The 14,330-nt window shown below is 42.1% G+C and overlaps 1 protein-coding gene across 2 annotated transcripts in view; it reads left to right on the plus strand.

Moving 5' to 3' along the window:
• Window positions 1-14,330, plus strand: part of MASP1 (MBL associated serine protease 1) — a 74,964-nt gene that overhangs the window by 24,823 nt on the left and 35,811 nt on the right. For both annotated transcript variants that reach the window (XM_050776477.1, XM_050776489.1), the window contains exons 3-6: window positions 4,551-4,728; window positions 6,411-6,542; window positions 10,414-10,610; window positions 13,951-14,098. In XM_050776477.1, coding sequence (XP_050632434.1) covers window positions 4,551-4,728; window positions 6,411-6,542; window positions 10,414-10,610; window positions 13,951-14,098 — 655 coding nt within the window. The remainder of the gene's footprint in view (window positions 1-4,550; window positions 4,729-6,410; window positions 6,543-10,413; window positions 10,611-13,950; window positions 14,099-14,330) is intronic.

Below are 14,330 nucleotides of genomic sequence, written 5' to 3' on the forward strand. Positions count from 1 at the left end.
ATGCTCCTCAAGGGCCCTGAGCAGATTTCAGAAAGGCTCCAGGAGTTAGCTCGGGAACATTGACAAACAAAGTCATGAGGCATTTGGGTTATAAGACAGCCTTTGTTTATTTGCCTAATGTCTTAGAGGAGCACTGGCTAGGGAATCAGGATGTTGCAACTGTGGACCTAAAGCCATCACTCACCAGATTCATTTATCATGAGATTCATTCTCCACTCACTAGATCCACCAGTCACCTTGTCCAATTTGTTCAAATTATCTGGGCTTCAATTTCCTCATCTATAAAAGGAGAGCAATCCCTCCTGGGCTGCTTTCTCTATACACTGCTTTCAGGAGCCAGTTGGTAGCCGTCAATGCATTTGTTAAGCTGATGTAATGAATTCATGGACATGCAGAGAGCAGCCATACATAGTGAGAGTAGCTGTCCTTCCATAGAGTAGCTGTTCTTCCATAGAGTATCTGTCCTTCCACAAAAATTTGGTCAACCCCTGCTGCCCTGCCATAGTTTTGCCTAGGAGGTTTGTGCTGTTTCTGCTGAGGTAGGAAACTCATGGAAACCAAAGCCTCGTGGCTTCTCCTTTTCAGATCTGCCTTCCCAGCTCTCTGTCCTCAACAGATCCCCTTTCTGACACCAGGCAATGGGTAGTGGGGAGGAGCAGTTGAGACTTGAATATCCCAGACCTTCACTATTTCCTCTCCCTACATACTCTACCCACCCCCTGCCATCCATCCACGATTTCTACCTGCCTAAATTCTATTCATGTTTCAGTCTCCAGCTCAAAGATTATTCTCTTCTTTCTAAATGTTTTCTGATTCCCCTCAGCTGGATGCAATCTTTTCCATTCCTTAAACCCCCCGGGCAGCCTATCTTTGATTGCACTTACCATACCCTGACAATACTCCAACACATATACCTTTGAGTACTTATCTTATTCTTCTACATTCCTGAGGCAGGGAACTTGCTTATTAAGCTCGTATAACAAATAAATAATTTTTGGCATACTTCACATTAAAATGTAGACAGAACTTAGTACATACATATTTGGTGAATTGAGTTCAAAGAAAACAAATTGAGGACATATAGCCACATGTTGGTGTCCTAAATAACAAGCCTATAAGGACACAGTTGCCCACAAGAAGAAATAGAAAAATGAAGAGTTTATGATTCTCAGCCGTGTGGGTCTCTATTATTACGAATATTTTATCTTCACTTGATAAGGTCTCTCCATCATGTTGATATGATGACCTCTGAGACGGGACAGTCCAAATAGAAGCTAGGTCTCAATCCGCCTATACTCAGAGGTAAATGATCTTTATAGAACTCCATACTCCACAGCAGAGGATGCAAATGTTAACCAGGGCCAGTGACCCCTCTGTTTAAGTTATGACTGGAGCTGTCAGTGAGCTACATCCTCTCTAAGAGACAGTCCATGCACCCAAGATAAGGTTTCAAGAGCCCTTTGAGCCAGGAAAATTGTTTGGCCAAGTGTCTGTGTCTTTAGTCATGTACTCTCTGGGTTGGTGGGTTCTTTTCTCTCATCTCAGAATAGTTCCCAAAGCAAAACTGATATCAGAAAATGTTCGTGTTATCTCTCCAGTCTTGAGCAAGTCACTTCCCCTCTCTTGACCTCTGTTTCCTATAGAAGGAGGCAGATGGAAATAGCTCTTAAAGGTCCTGCCCAGCTCTGATATTCCAGGACTCTATTCTGAGCTACAGGCTGAATTCCCAGGGCCCCAGGCTACTGGCCTTCTCTTCTCTGCTTCTAAAAGGATGTATGGCTCAGACTTTCCCATGGGCCTCAGCTGGGGCATGCTTCCTGTTCTCTGGAATACTGTGGCTCTGCAGGTGATAACCATTTATCTGCCATTACGAAAAGGTCCTTAAGCCCAGACGTTACAAGGAGGGAGGTCATTTATCGCAGACCCTAAGTAGTATCTCCCTAATCCAAATGACCAGTGGGTTCATTGAAAAGTTCATGTCCCAGTCATTGCAAAACCCAAAAGGCCTTGGGGATACCAAGTTACAGAAAGAAGGCTGTGTAGCTGGAACTGTTAATGCCCAAGGCATGACTATTCATTATTAACAAGTTCAAGTTCATCAACAGGCAGTAATCTGAGTGTTAAAATTCCTGCTTACCATCTTCTGGTTGGTTTATATAATATATGACTATGATGATTTGTTAGAATTCTATTAGACTATGATGACTACTATGTCCGAATTGGAAAGGAATCTAGAGCTCAGCTAGTCTAAACCCCTGTGTTTACAGGTGAATAACTGAGAGCTAGAAAGGAGATGGCCCAAAATGCAGGATATGGCAGTGTCAGGAACAGGACCCAGGACCTCCAACTGCCAGGTTCCTATATATCATATTACTCCAAAGCAGAGGTCACCAAGATGGTATACTCTAGTTCATGCAGTTACTCACAGAAGAATCCCTTTCCCAGGCCCTCATTCTAAATCTATTTAGCCTTTTTTTATTAAGTTCTAGCAAGAGCAGTTTAACTGGTTTCTAATTCACAACATATTAAAAATAAGCAGACAGAAAAGTACAGTGAATAGGCTGATAAAAAGACAAGAAATAAAACACCACATAAAGAAGATTTCAGAATTTCAAGGCTTTATAGTCCGGCAATGTTTAATGCAGGTCAAGCGACATTACACAACTCCATATCCCCAAGATTATCACTTTAATGTAGTATCACAATGGCTGACATTCATAACAATGTCCCTGGATCACCAAGAAAGGGTTAGCATGTTTCACTAGAGAAAGTGGGTACTTCTTTAAAGAACTTTTTAAAAAAGTGTTACACCGAAAAGAAAATTTTTAGTTATAGTTAGGTAAACCTTTGGCTATCTGGAAAACTGAGTCAGACAAAATAACACAGCAGCTGGGGGTTCAAGGAAGTGACATTTCAGCTGTGTGCAGATAGGCACATTCTACAGTAACAAGACTGGTGTGAGTTTGGCTGGTATCTGCAGAGAAGAGGAATAAATAGCAAAGCCATGATCTCATCTTCTGTTTACACTTCAATTCCCAAAGTTAGTGATTAATTGTACTTGTGTTTTGTTGCCAGGGCAAATTGTTTTTCTTTAAAACTCCCACTTATTTTAAATAAATAAACCATTAGTTTCAAAACAGAAGTGTCAAATGTCAAGATATTTCTGACATGCTAAGCTAATGAACAAAACAATGAATTCATTAGAAGCTACTAGAGATAGGCAGCCTTTGAGAACTTTTCTTTAATGACTCTGAAAGGCAGCAGGAGTCATTCTTGGTAAGAGATTTTTTTCATGCATCTTGGCTAAAATATTAGTCCAGAGGTTGCAAACACAAATACAACTTATAAGAATTGGATTAGGTATAAGATAATTGAGTAGGTACGTCAAGAATTCATACTCAAATAAATATACCAACTAGCTATCATATGAAGCTTCCCAAACTCCTGTCTCACATAAAATCAGCTTTAGGCCACCAGTTTAGGATCTTTGCCTGGATCTCTGAATTCGCTCAGAGCCTCTGGCTCTTCCAAAGAAGGGAATTCTTTTAGCAAACAGGCATGTTTTTTGCATCTAAGTCTTAACACGAACATGTATACACAGAGATACACATTCAAACTACTTTTGGATGATTCCAATAAATAGTTCTGTATTAAGACTGCCTATTAAACATTAATGTTCACTACATGACTTTCCTGCTTAAAAGTTTTCAGTGTCTTCCACTTACTCACAGAATTAATGGCATTCAAGGTCAACCATAATTTACTTTCCATGTATCCTTCCAAGTACATCTCCTCCTACAATCCCCACAGACTCCCTGGCTACTCACTGTTCACAGAATGGGGCTTGTACTTTTAGTTCTTGTAAACAAATGTTTATTGGATAACTACTATGTGCCAGGTCCTGTTCCATGAACTGAAGACACATCTCTAAAGAAAATAAAGTCCTCTCCTGTAGCTTATGTTCTAATGTGGATTGTTTGCCTGCTTTGAGTGCATATGCAGTGCTTCTGCTTGTATGAAAGCACTTGTCACACTGTATAATGCCTGCCTGTGTCTGTGTTCCTCAACCTCAACATTGCTGTCCTGTGCACAGAACTGTGTCTGACTATCTCTCATCACCTCCATCTCATGCTGGGCAGTAGGCACACCTTGGATATCAAGGAATGACTTATATTGTGTATACAGTTTCCATTCTTTGGAAATGTGGTAAGTTCCTGTTGCACAGAGAATCTGTCTGTGAGGTCATCTAACTTTTTTAAAACTTTCATATTGAGTTGTTTTTAATAAATAAGCCTTTTCGTTATTGACAGGAACGACAAATATCAAGTTACTTCTAATGGAACTAAATAAGATGAATGAAACTGATCAGATGTCCACATTGACTTAACCTGTAATGCATCTTTTCTCAAGAATCCTAAACCTCCTTTCTTTGGGTTTCTCAGGCTGACTAACCTACTCTTGGGTGGCCTCTTCCTTTTTCTTTTAAAGATAAGAAAAGAAGCCTAGCTGGGAAACTGCTCACCTTGTTCCCTTTCTCTTTGACCTCAAAGGTAGAAACTGAGGACCAGGTGCTGGCAACCTTCTGTGGCAGGGAGACCACAGACACAGAGCAGACTCCCGGCCAGGAGGTGGTCCTCTCCCCTGGCTCCTTCATGTCTATCACTTTCCGGTCAGATTTCTCCAATGAGGAGCGATTCACAGGCTTTGATGCCCACTACATGGCTGTGGGTAAGTTGGAGAACCGACTCATCCTCAGGTCTCTCTCTCTCTCTCCCAAGATAAAAACTGCCTGGGCCCTCTCCTTTACGATGGAAATCTGTGTATGCACCACATAGATTATGCACCACATAGATTCTACCATTAATGTCTTACTGCATTTGCTCTATCACATATCTATCCATCCATCTATCCTCTATCCATCCAGCAATTCATCTTTCACAAAGTGTTTTAACGTAAATTGCAGACATCAGTATACTTCTTCCTAAATAATTCAGCATGCATATTATCTTGCTAGAGTTCAATATTTGTTCACAGTATTTTTTCTTTTTGTGTAAAATTGACATAAAATGAAATACACATATCTCATGTATACATTTGTTGAATTTTGAAAAATCTATATTTGTGTGTAACCCAAACCTCTAACAAGACATTGAACTTTACCACCAGCCCAGAGGGTTCCTTTGTGTCCCCGCCCAGTCAATCTCTGCTCCCACTTCCCTTAGAGGAAACAACTGTTTTCATTTTTTTTTCTGCTATAGATTAATTCTTGCCTCTTCTAAAACTTCATTTAAATGAACACGTAGAGAATATATTTTGGGGATGAGGATTCTTTTACTCAGCATCATGTTTTTGAAGTTCATTTATGTGTCGCATGCATCAGTAATTTGCTCCTTTTGCCGGCAGAGTAATTTTCCATTATACGAAAATACTAAAGTATGTTTACTCATTCTCTCATTGATGGCTACTTGGGATCCAGCCATTTTTTGGCTCTCACTAATAAAGTTTTTATGAACCTTCTTGTACAAGTCTTTTTGCAAACATATGTTTTCAATTCTATTGAGTAAATATATAAGAGAAGAATTGCTGGGTCAGAGGATAGGTATATGTTTAGCTTTATGAGACATTGCCAGACCTTTTCCAAAGCAAATGTACCATTTTCTATCTGTCCCCCAATGTATGAGAGTTCTGGCTGCTCCACATCTGCACCAACATTAGATGTTGTCAATTTTTTAAAATTTTAATCACTCTGGTGGGCATGTAGTGGTACCTGATTGTGGTTTAAATTACATTCCCTTAATGACTAGCAGTGTTGAACATCTTTTCATGTGCTTATTGGCCATTTGTTTATCCCTTTTGGGGAAATGTACATTCAAATGCCTAGGACAGGGCTTGACCCACATTAGGGGCAGAAAGAAAGAAAGCATGAAGTAGAAGTTAAGAGCACAAGCTCTGTACCCAGCTTGTCTGGATTTAAATCCCGGGTCTGCCACTTACTATCTGTGTGACTCTAAGTTCGTTAATGCCTCCATGTCTCCATTTCATCCTCCATAGAATGAATAGTAACAGAACGTGTAGTAACAAATGTGCAATACTTCATGAGGTTGTTATCCCACACACGGTTATTATTATTATGACTGTTAGAGGATAGTGGTCCCACCAGAAGTCAGGTTGCCTGGGTTTGAACTTGGCTCTTTGTGACCTTGGGTAAGTTGCCTAACCTCTCTGAGTTCCAGTTTCCTAGTCTGTAAAGTGAAGATAATGGCTACCTCTGGGCTGTACGTGAGGATTAAATGAGAGAATGCATGAGTCTCCCAACATAGTGAGTGGCCCATATCAAGTGCTCTATAAATGTTGGCTATAGTCTTCATCATCATGCATGTATTGATGGAGAGGCTTTACCTGCCCTACAGATGTGGACGAGTGCAAGGAGAGGGAGGATGAGGAGCTGTCCTGTGACCACTACTGCCACAACTACATTGGCGGCTACTACTGCTCCTGCCGCTTCGGCTACATCCTCCACACAGACAACAGGACCTGCCGAGGTAGAGACTACTAATGATTCTATGCATTGCCCTTATAGGCCACATCCTCAATAACCTTAGATGAGGCTCAGAGAAAGACAGATATGCAGTAGAAATAAGTAAAAATGAAGTCAATGATGCACCTCAGACCCCACGTGGATGAAGATGCAGAAATGTCCACCCAGCCTGGAAACCCAAACTTGGGTTCCCAAAGGACAGAAGCTGTAGACTATTTGGCCATCTTTCTTTCTGGGCAGCATTTTTGCTATATAGGTTGCTGTGTCTTATCCTATTGTAGGCAATTGGTCTGGTCAAGTTAGGGGAAAACTGGGGTTTCCCAGTTCTTTCTCTTTGAGTCATGAATTATGCTTTACCCAGCAACCCCTTTTCCTCTTTTTTTCCATAGCCCCTAAGTTCCTCTACAATAAAGAGACCTCAGTCCAAAGGGAAGAAGACAGAGAGGAAAGAGGCAAACAGAAACAGCCAGAAAACTTCCCATTCCTTCTCTCTTTGTTTTCATCTCTCATCAACATACGTACTATGCTGTAGTCTCGTGCTTAGGGAGGGATGGAGAAATGGAAGGGTTTAGCCACTTTCTAGGAGGAGCTCTTGGGCTAGTAGGGTAATGGCCACGTAAGCAAATGGTGAAGTGTCTTATGGTCTCTATTTCAACAGTAATGTTTCCATTACATTTACATAATGGAAGTATGGACATAGCACAATCAGACCTGTGCAGGCAAACACCTCCAAGAGTTGTGACCCTTGACAGAGATGAAAGAATAAGGAGAAGAAGGGCCTTCCAGGTGGAGAGAACAGCTTCTGCAAACAGAGGTGTGATAGAACTTGCAATGTTTCAGGGAACAGCCAGTAGATTAGTGTGGTCCAGGATAAGCATCTATGCTTGAAATCTCACTTGGAAGCTCGGTGAGGGATCACTGGAGGAGGGCAAGTCTGGAGACAAAAGTTCTTTTTCTTCCTCCTTCAAAAGCTGCTATTTGCTTCTGAATAAAACCCTATATAACACATCAGTATAAAGCGATCTAAAACCAAAAGAACAGGCAAGTACAGGATTTTTCTTAAAGAGTGTATGTTTTCTATTGCTTTTATTCAGTTGAGTTTTTACTGAGTGTCTACTATGTGTTGAGTACAGTCAGGGCCAAGAATGCTTAGGGCAGAGCAAGCTTTCTCACTCATTTTCTTCATTTTCACCCGTCACCAGGAGCTTTTTAAAATATCATTTTCCTAATAGTTCCTCTCTCCTCCATGAAATTTTAATACCACAGATATACTATATATCTGTTTATGTACTGTATGTCCATCTGTATATTGTGCATTTAAAAAGTAAGACCTTCCCCACCAAGAAGGAATTTTAGCTTTCTTGAGGGCAAGATCGCCCCCATGAGAATGCTTGGGGTAAAAAATGAAAACAGTTGGGAACTCAGGAGACTTCTACCTTCACGTTGTCCTGCAGCTCATAGCTGTGAAACTTTAAGTTAGTCATGCCCTCTTTTTCAGAACCACAGTTTTCTCATTTGCAAATAAGCAGAATGAACAAGGGCATAGAAACATTGACATCCCAGATCTAGGATGAACTGGCCCAAGGGTAAAGTCTTAGTGACAAATCAAGGTTCCTTAGCAGGGCTAAAGTCATGTCTAGGTTCCCAGGACAGTGGATTCTTGGGTGCAGTAAATGCAGTGGGGAACGAGGCAGAATTCCTGCACTCACAGAGTTTGTAGTCCAGCGGGAGCAAGAAAATAAACATAAAGTAAAGGAGCTGTTAAAAGAAAAACTTGAGACAAATTAAATTTAACAGAGTTTAACTGAGCAAAGAACAATTTGAGAATCCTCCCCTCCACCCACCCTACCACCACCAGAATATGTTCAGACCAACTCCAGGGTTGCTCATGCTGGATAAGATTTATGGGAAGTAGAAGAAAAGTGATGGACAGCAAATGGAAGTCAGGTACAGAAACAGCCAAATTACTTACAGCTTGGTATTTGCCTTGTTCGAACATAGTTTGAACAGATGGCCACCCGTGACTGGCCAAAACTCCGTGATTGGTACTGTTAACTTGAAAATCAAGATTTCAAATCTGTAAGTTTAGAAAAAGAGAGGAGATTTTATTCCTTATAAAGTCTTACAGCAGGTGGCCATCCTCATAGTCTGGGAAGCACCACCTCCAGCCAAGACCAGAGACAGGCACTTAAAAGGAGGAGGGATTGAGGTAGGAGCTTTATGCTGAACAGGTTGGCTAAACATATTCAACAGGTTACAGGAGGAGCTATGAATATTTATGACAGTGGTCCTGACACATGCATATTGAACACACATGCATGCAACATATGACCCATGTTCATTTTGGGATGGAGACTTCACAATAAATGTATTACAGTTAGGGTCCAAACGTCTTTTCAGGACAGGAGGCATTCAGGTGTGCAGCCTCTGTAAACTGGCCAGAACCAGGCCATGGTCAGAAGTCTCTTATCAAGAGAAAGTGACTGAAATCGATGTCTTGTTCATTCAAAGCCATAGTTATGGCTTGTGGAACAGGGTGGGGATCAGCCAGTCGGCATCTGGTAGAGCTGAAAATTGTTTTCATATCACTTATTGCAAGGCCAGTGCTTGTTCAGCTGCTGGAGATAAAGAAAAACTTTGTAGCATCGTTAGAACATAGTTTCTGCTTTCAGTGCAGGGATGCATGACTTAACCCTTACCTGGCATGGCCTTAGGTCCTTCATCATTTACAATTTGGTATTTTATTGCCACGAGTAGTCTGTTTTCTCACTCTCATGATCTCTATTTAACATTAATGCTGGTCACTTGTTGTGTCCAAACTGCAGAGAAACGGATATAGAAGGAGTGTCTAACCTACCACTCCATCATAGCCAGGAATTCCGTTTCTGGAGATCCTTTTGCCTCAGGGGGCCCATTAGGTCAGTGGAGGGCTTAGGATTTTATTTTTAGTTTACAGTAGAAGAGTAGATTACAGTCTACTTAAAAATCCAATTAGGTTACAGTTCACCATGTATGCAGAACCCTTCAGGCTGAATTTAAAATATGTAAGAAGGCCAGGCAAGGTGGCTCACACCTGTAATCTCAGCACTTTGGGAGGCCAAGGCAGGCAGATGGCTTGAGTCTAGGAATTTGAGATCAGCCTAGGCAACATAGCAAGGCCCCATCTCTAGAAAAACTACAAAAATCAGCCAGGTATGGTGGCATGTGCCTGTAGTCCCAGCTATTTAGGAGACTGAGGTGGGAAGATCACTTGAGTCCAGGAGGCAGAGGTTGCAGTCGGCCGAGACGGCACCACTGCACTCCAACCTAGGTGACAGAGTAAGGTCCTGACTCATAAAATAAAATAAAATAAAATAAGTAAGAAGGAAGCTTAAGGCTACATTTAATTGAACACAGTGAATAGCACCATAAAGAAAAACAAAACAAAGACAGGGGCTAGAAAGTGAGGGTGTGTGTCAAGGGCCTATAGGAGATGAGGGATCTCCTGAAGTTCTGGGTGGAGGGAGGGCAGGATCACAGAGGTCCAGGCATCCCTCTGACCACTCCATCTCGAAACCCTTCCCTCTCAGATCCCTCTCCCTGACCCCCAAACCAGAGGATCTCATGAGAAGGATCTTCACACAGGGTAAACAGCCCTGGACAGACAATTAGAAAATCTGTGTTTGAGTCTCAACTCGGTAAATTGCTAGACATGAGACCTTGGATAAATCATTTCCTTTCACTGAGCTTCATTTTTCCCATCTGTAAAATGGAGATGCTGATACCTTCCCTGTCTACTGCTTGGGACCATTGGGAAACTCATATAGTAACAGATAAGCAAGGCTTGCTGTGGCCATGGTTGCGATGTGCCATCTTCTCTGCTATGTTTCCAACAGTGGAGTGCAGTGACAACCTCTTCACTCAAAGGACTGGGGTGATCACCAGCCCTGACTTCCCAAACCCTTACCCCAAGAGCTCTGAATGCCTCTATACCATCGAGCTGGAGGAGGGTTTCATGGTCAACCTGCAGTTTGAGGACATATTTGACATTGAGGACCATCCTGAGGTGCCCTGCCCCTATGACTACATCAAGGTGAGCCTGCAATGAACACTTGTCCTGGAGATGCTGGAAAATCTTGGCTTAGTTGGGAAAATTGATATTGCGGAATCTTCACCTTCTTCTCCCAGGATAGAGAGCCAAGCAGCTAGTTTCTCAAAAAGGCATTATTTAAAATAATATCTACCATCTTAATTAGATCTATTCCAGGAATCTCTGATCTGAAATGACCCCCCCGGCCATCAGGGAGGCTTGAGGAGGAGAGTCGTAAGGTTGAATCTGCATTTTAGAGAGGTCTGTTGCTGGCATGCCTAGCCTCATGGGCATGCATCCCATGCTGTCACATAGGGCCCTGTGCACAGAAGGGCCTCATGCTTGGTTTAATAAACATATGAAACTATGTTTCTTCTGTTTATTTTTTTAGCCAACTACCAAGGCAAAGAAGAATGTATGAAATTTTTAATTTGTTTTAAATAAGGGGCCCCGTATTTTCATTTTGCCCCAGACCCCACAAATTATGCTGCTGGGCCCACTTGCGGGAAAAGGCTATGTCGAAGGCAGATAAAGATGGAAGAAATACCACAGGCAAATAACTACTCTATTTGTGGTTATTTCAATATTATAATTAAGAATTTGAGCCATGGCTGGGATAATGGGGAGATATTTTTGAGATGTCTGGAAAGTAAAACCAGAAATTCTTATAGAGTGAACAGCCAAAACATCCAAGTAGAGCTGAATATTAGGGTCTAGCTCAGAAGAGACACTGAGCTGGGGATAAAGATGTGTGCCGTCAAATGTTTAAAGAGGTGCTGATTTAAACTGTGGAAATGGGACGTCCTAGAAAAGAAAAAAAAAGGAAGCCAGAACACAATAGATTATGAGACCTAGATGGAGGAAGAGGAACCCACAAAAGAGGTCAGAAAGAGCCAGAAAATGAGACCGCCCAGGAGAAAGCTGTCAACAGTGAGAGAGGCAGAAAAGCCTGAGAGGACACAAAAGAAAACTCTCGAACTTAGAGCCTGGCCTGTCCCCTACTTGGATACAGAGGCTAAGAGGCAGCTTGGCTGGAGGGTGATAGCAGGAAGCACAGGCCACGGGTTTTCTATTTTGCTGTGTTAGCAAAGTGCCACAAACATAACAGCTTAAAACAATGCCAATTTCTTATCCCAGCATTGTGTCGGTCAGAAGTCCCAGTGAGCACAATGGGATTCTTTGTTCAGGGTCTCATGAAACTGAAATCAAGGTGTCAGCTGATGGAGCTCTTATCTAAAGACTCTAGAGAGGAATCAACTTCCAAGATCATTTAAGTTCTTGGCAGAATTCAGTTCCTTGCAGATGTAAGACTAAAATTCCCTTCTTCTTCCTGGCTGTCAGCTAGTGGTGGCTCTCAGCTCTAGAAGTTGTGCTTAGATACTTTCACATTGGTCCCTGCCATCACAGACAGTCCCTTCCATCAAATTCCTGTCACACTTCAAATCTCCCTGACTTCTGCTGCTGCTACCAGCAGAAGGAAACTGTGTGGAATGGGCTCGTGTGATTGGGTTAAGCCCACCCAGATAATGTCCCTCATTTTAGGTCAACTAATGAATAACTTTAACACACCTGCAAAATCCCTTTTGCCATTTAACATAACATCATCACAAAGTAACTCCAGGGGTGAAGGTGAACCTTCAATCTAGAATTCTGCCTGCCATAGTGTCTCAGGAGCTACACATGGGAGCCTTATCCAAGCATGCAACCTCTTGGGGCTTCATTTGTTTCCCCCTCTCCTCAATAAGGACAGGACAAAGATGTCACTTGGGATTGTAGAGGTCACCAAATGATTGGTAACGAGTCATGGCCCTCAAAGATGGGAGAAAAGTGCATTAAAGACATAGAAAAGAACCAGGAATGAATGGTGGGGAATCTGGATCAGATAATAGAGCCTATTGCCTTCTCTTCCCTACTGCCCCCAACCTACTGCAAACTCATCACCTCCCTTCTGCTCAGCTGCAAAACTTCCCAACAGGTTTTTTTGTTTTGTTTTTTTGTTTTCTTTTTTGCTTCCACTCTTGACCTACACAATCTATTCTCCCATAGCATTGAGGGTGATCTTTATAAAAGCTAGATTCGATTGAGTTTGCACTTTAAATTAAACCTAAATTTCTCAGCACAACTTGGCCTTTGTCTGTTGTCCAACCTCATGCCATGGCACTCCCACTGCCCAGCCAGCCTGGCTTCCTGCCTATTCCTAACATGAGGCAAGCTCTTTACCAACCTTGGCCTTGATCTTTACATATGCAGTTTTCTCTCCCTAGAAAGTGTTCTTCCCTTCTCTTCAAATAAGCTCATACTCATCCTATGTATCTCAGATTCTCAATGCTACCTAAGGGAAAGCCCTTGCCTTGATCACCTAATTAAAGTTATTGTCTATTATATTATCATTATAGGAATGATTACTTCTATAGGTTACATAGATTTTACGTCAATTATAAACATATAGCATATATTTCTATTATATATGCATATCATCCTGATTATTTTTATTACCCTTATGATGCCCTATAATTATTTTGTTTATTATTTGTTGTTAGTCTCCCCCAACTAGACTGCAGGTTTTTTGACAGCAGAGATTGTCTCTGCTTTATGCACCAGACAGCACTCTGCCCTTCTCTGAGCCACAATATGTTTATCTTTAAGCAGAAGATTTTTTTTTCAATTTAAGTACTGGGATTCACATGCAGAACGTGCAGGTTTGTTACATAGGTATACACGTGCCATGGTGGTTTGCTGCACCCATCAATGTGTCACCTAGGTTTTAAGCCCCACATGCATTAGGTACTTGTCCTAATTTACTCCCTCCCCTTGCCCCGCCACCCTCTGACAGGCCCCAGTGTGTGATGTTCCCCTCCCTGTGTCCATGTGTTCTCATTGTTCAACTCCCACTTATGAGTGAGAATATGTGGTGTTTGGTTTTCTTTTCCTGTGTTAGTTTGCTGAGAATGATGACTTCCAGCTTCATCCATGTCTCTGCAAAGAACATGAATTAATCCTTTTGTATGGCTGCATAGTATTCCACAGTGTATATATGCCACATCAATGCCAGTCTATCACTGATGGGCATTTGATTTGGTTGTATACCTTTGCTATTGTAAATAGTTAAGTAGAGGATTATTAACCTGCCTTGTCCACTTCAAGAGTCATTGTAAATTATAAAAGAGAGAATGAAGATGAAACCATTTGGTGAATGGTACGGCTCATTAAAAACCTAAGTGAATATCAAGGGTTCATATGGAAGCTTCCAGAAAACCCAGAGTGCAGTGGAGAGGTATTACCTGCAGAGGCCATGTTGGCTGCTCAGATGGAACCCTCTCTTTCTCTCTCTCATATTTTGCAGATCAAAGTTGGTCCAAAAGTTCTGGGGCCTTTCTGTGGAGAGAAAGCCCCAGAACCCATCAACACCCAGAGCCACAGTGTCCTGATCCTGTTCCATAGTGACAACTCGGGAGAGAACCGGGGCTGGAGGCTCTCATACAGGGCTGCAGGTAACCTCTTCCCTCCCAGGTTACACTGAGCTGCTGTGCTTAGCCCTTGCAGAAGCAGTGGCTAAGGGAGGAGGGGTGCAAGCTTGGGTCTCCTCTCGGGACCTGATGGGACTCCCAATAAAGTAGCTGGGGATCAAGGCACGTGCTCTTTCCTGACTCAGTTTTCCATCTATAAAATGGGGGCAAGGGCAACAATAATGTTGGGTGGACTAGACAGGTGGTTTTCAAAACA

This window comes from Macaca thibetana, chromosome 2 (assembly GCF_024542745.1).
Source record: "Macaca thibetana thibetana isolate TM-01 chromosome 2, ASM2454274v1, whole genome shotgun sequence".
Taxonomy (NCBI): Eukaryota; Metazoa; Chordata; class Mammalia; order Primates; family Cercopithecidae; genus Macaca; species Macaca thibetana.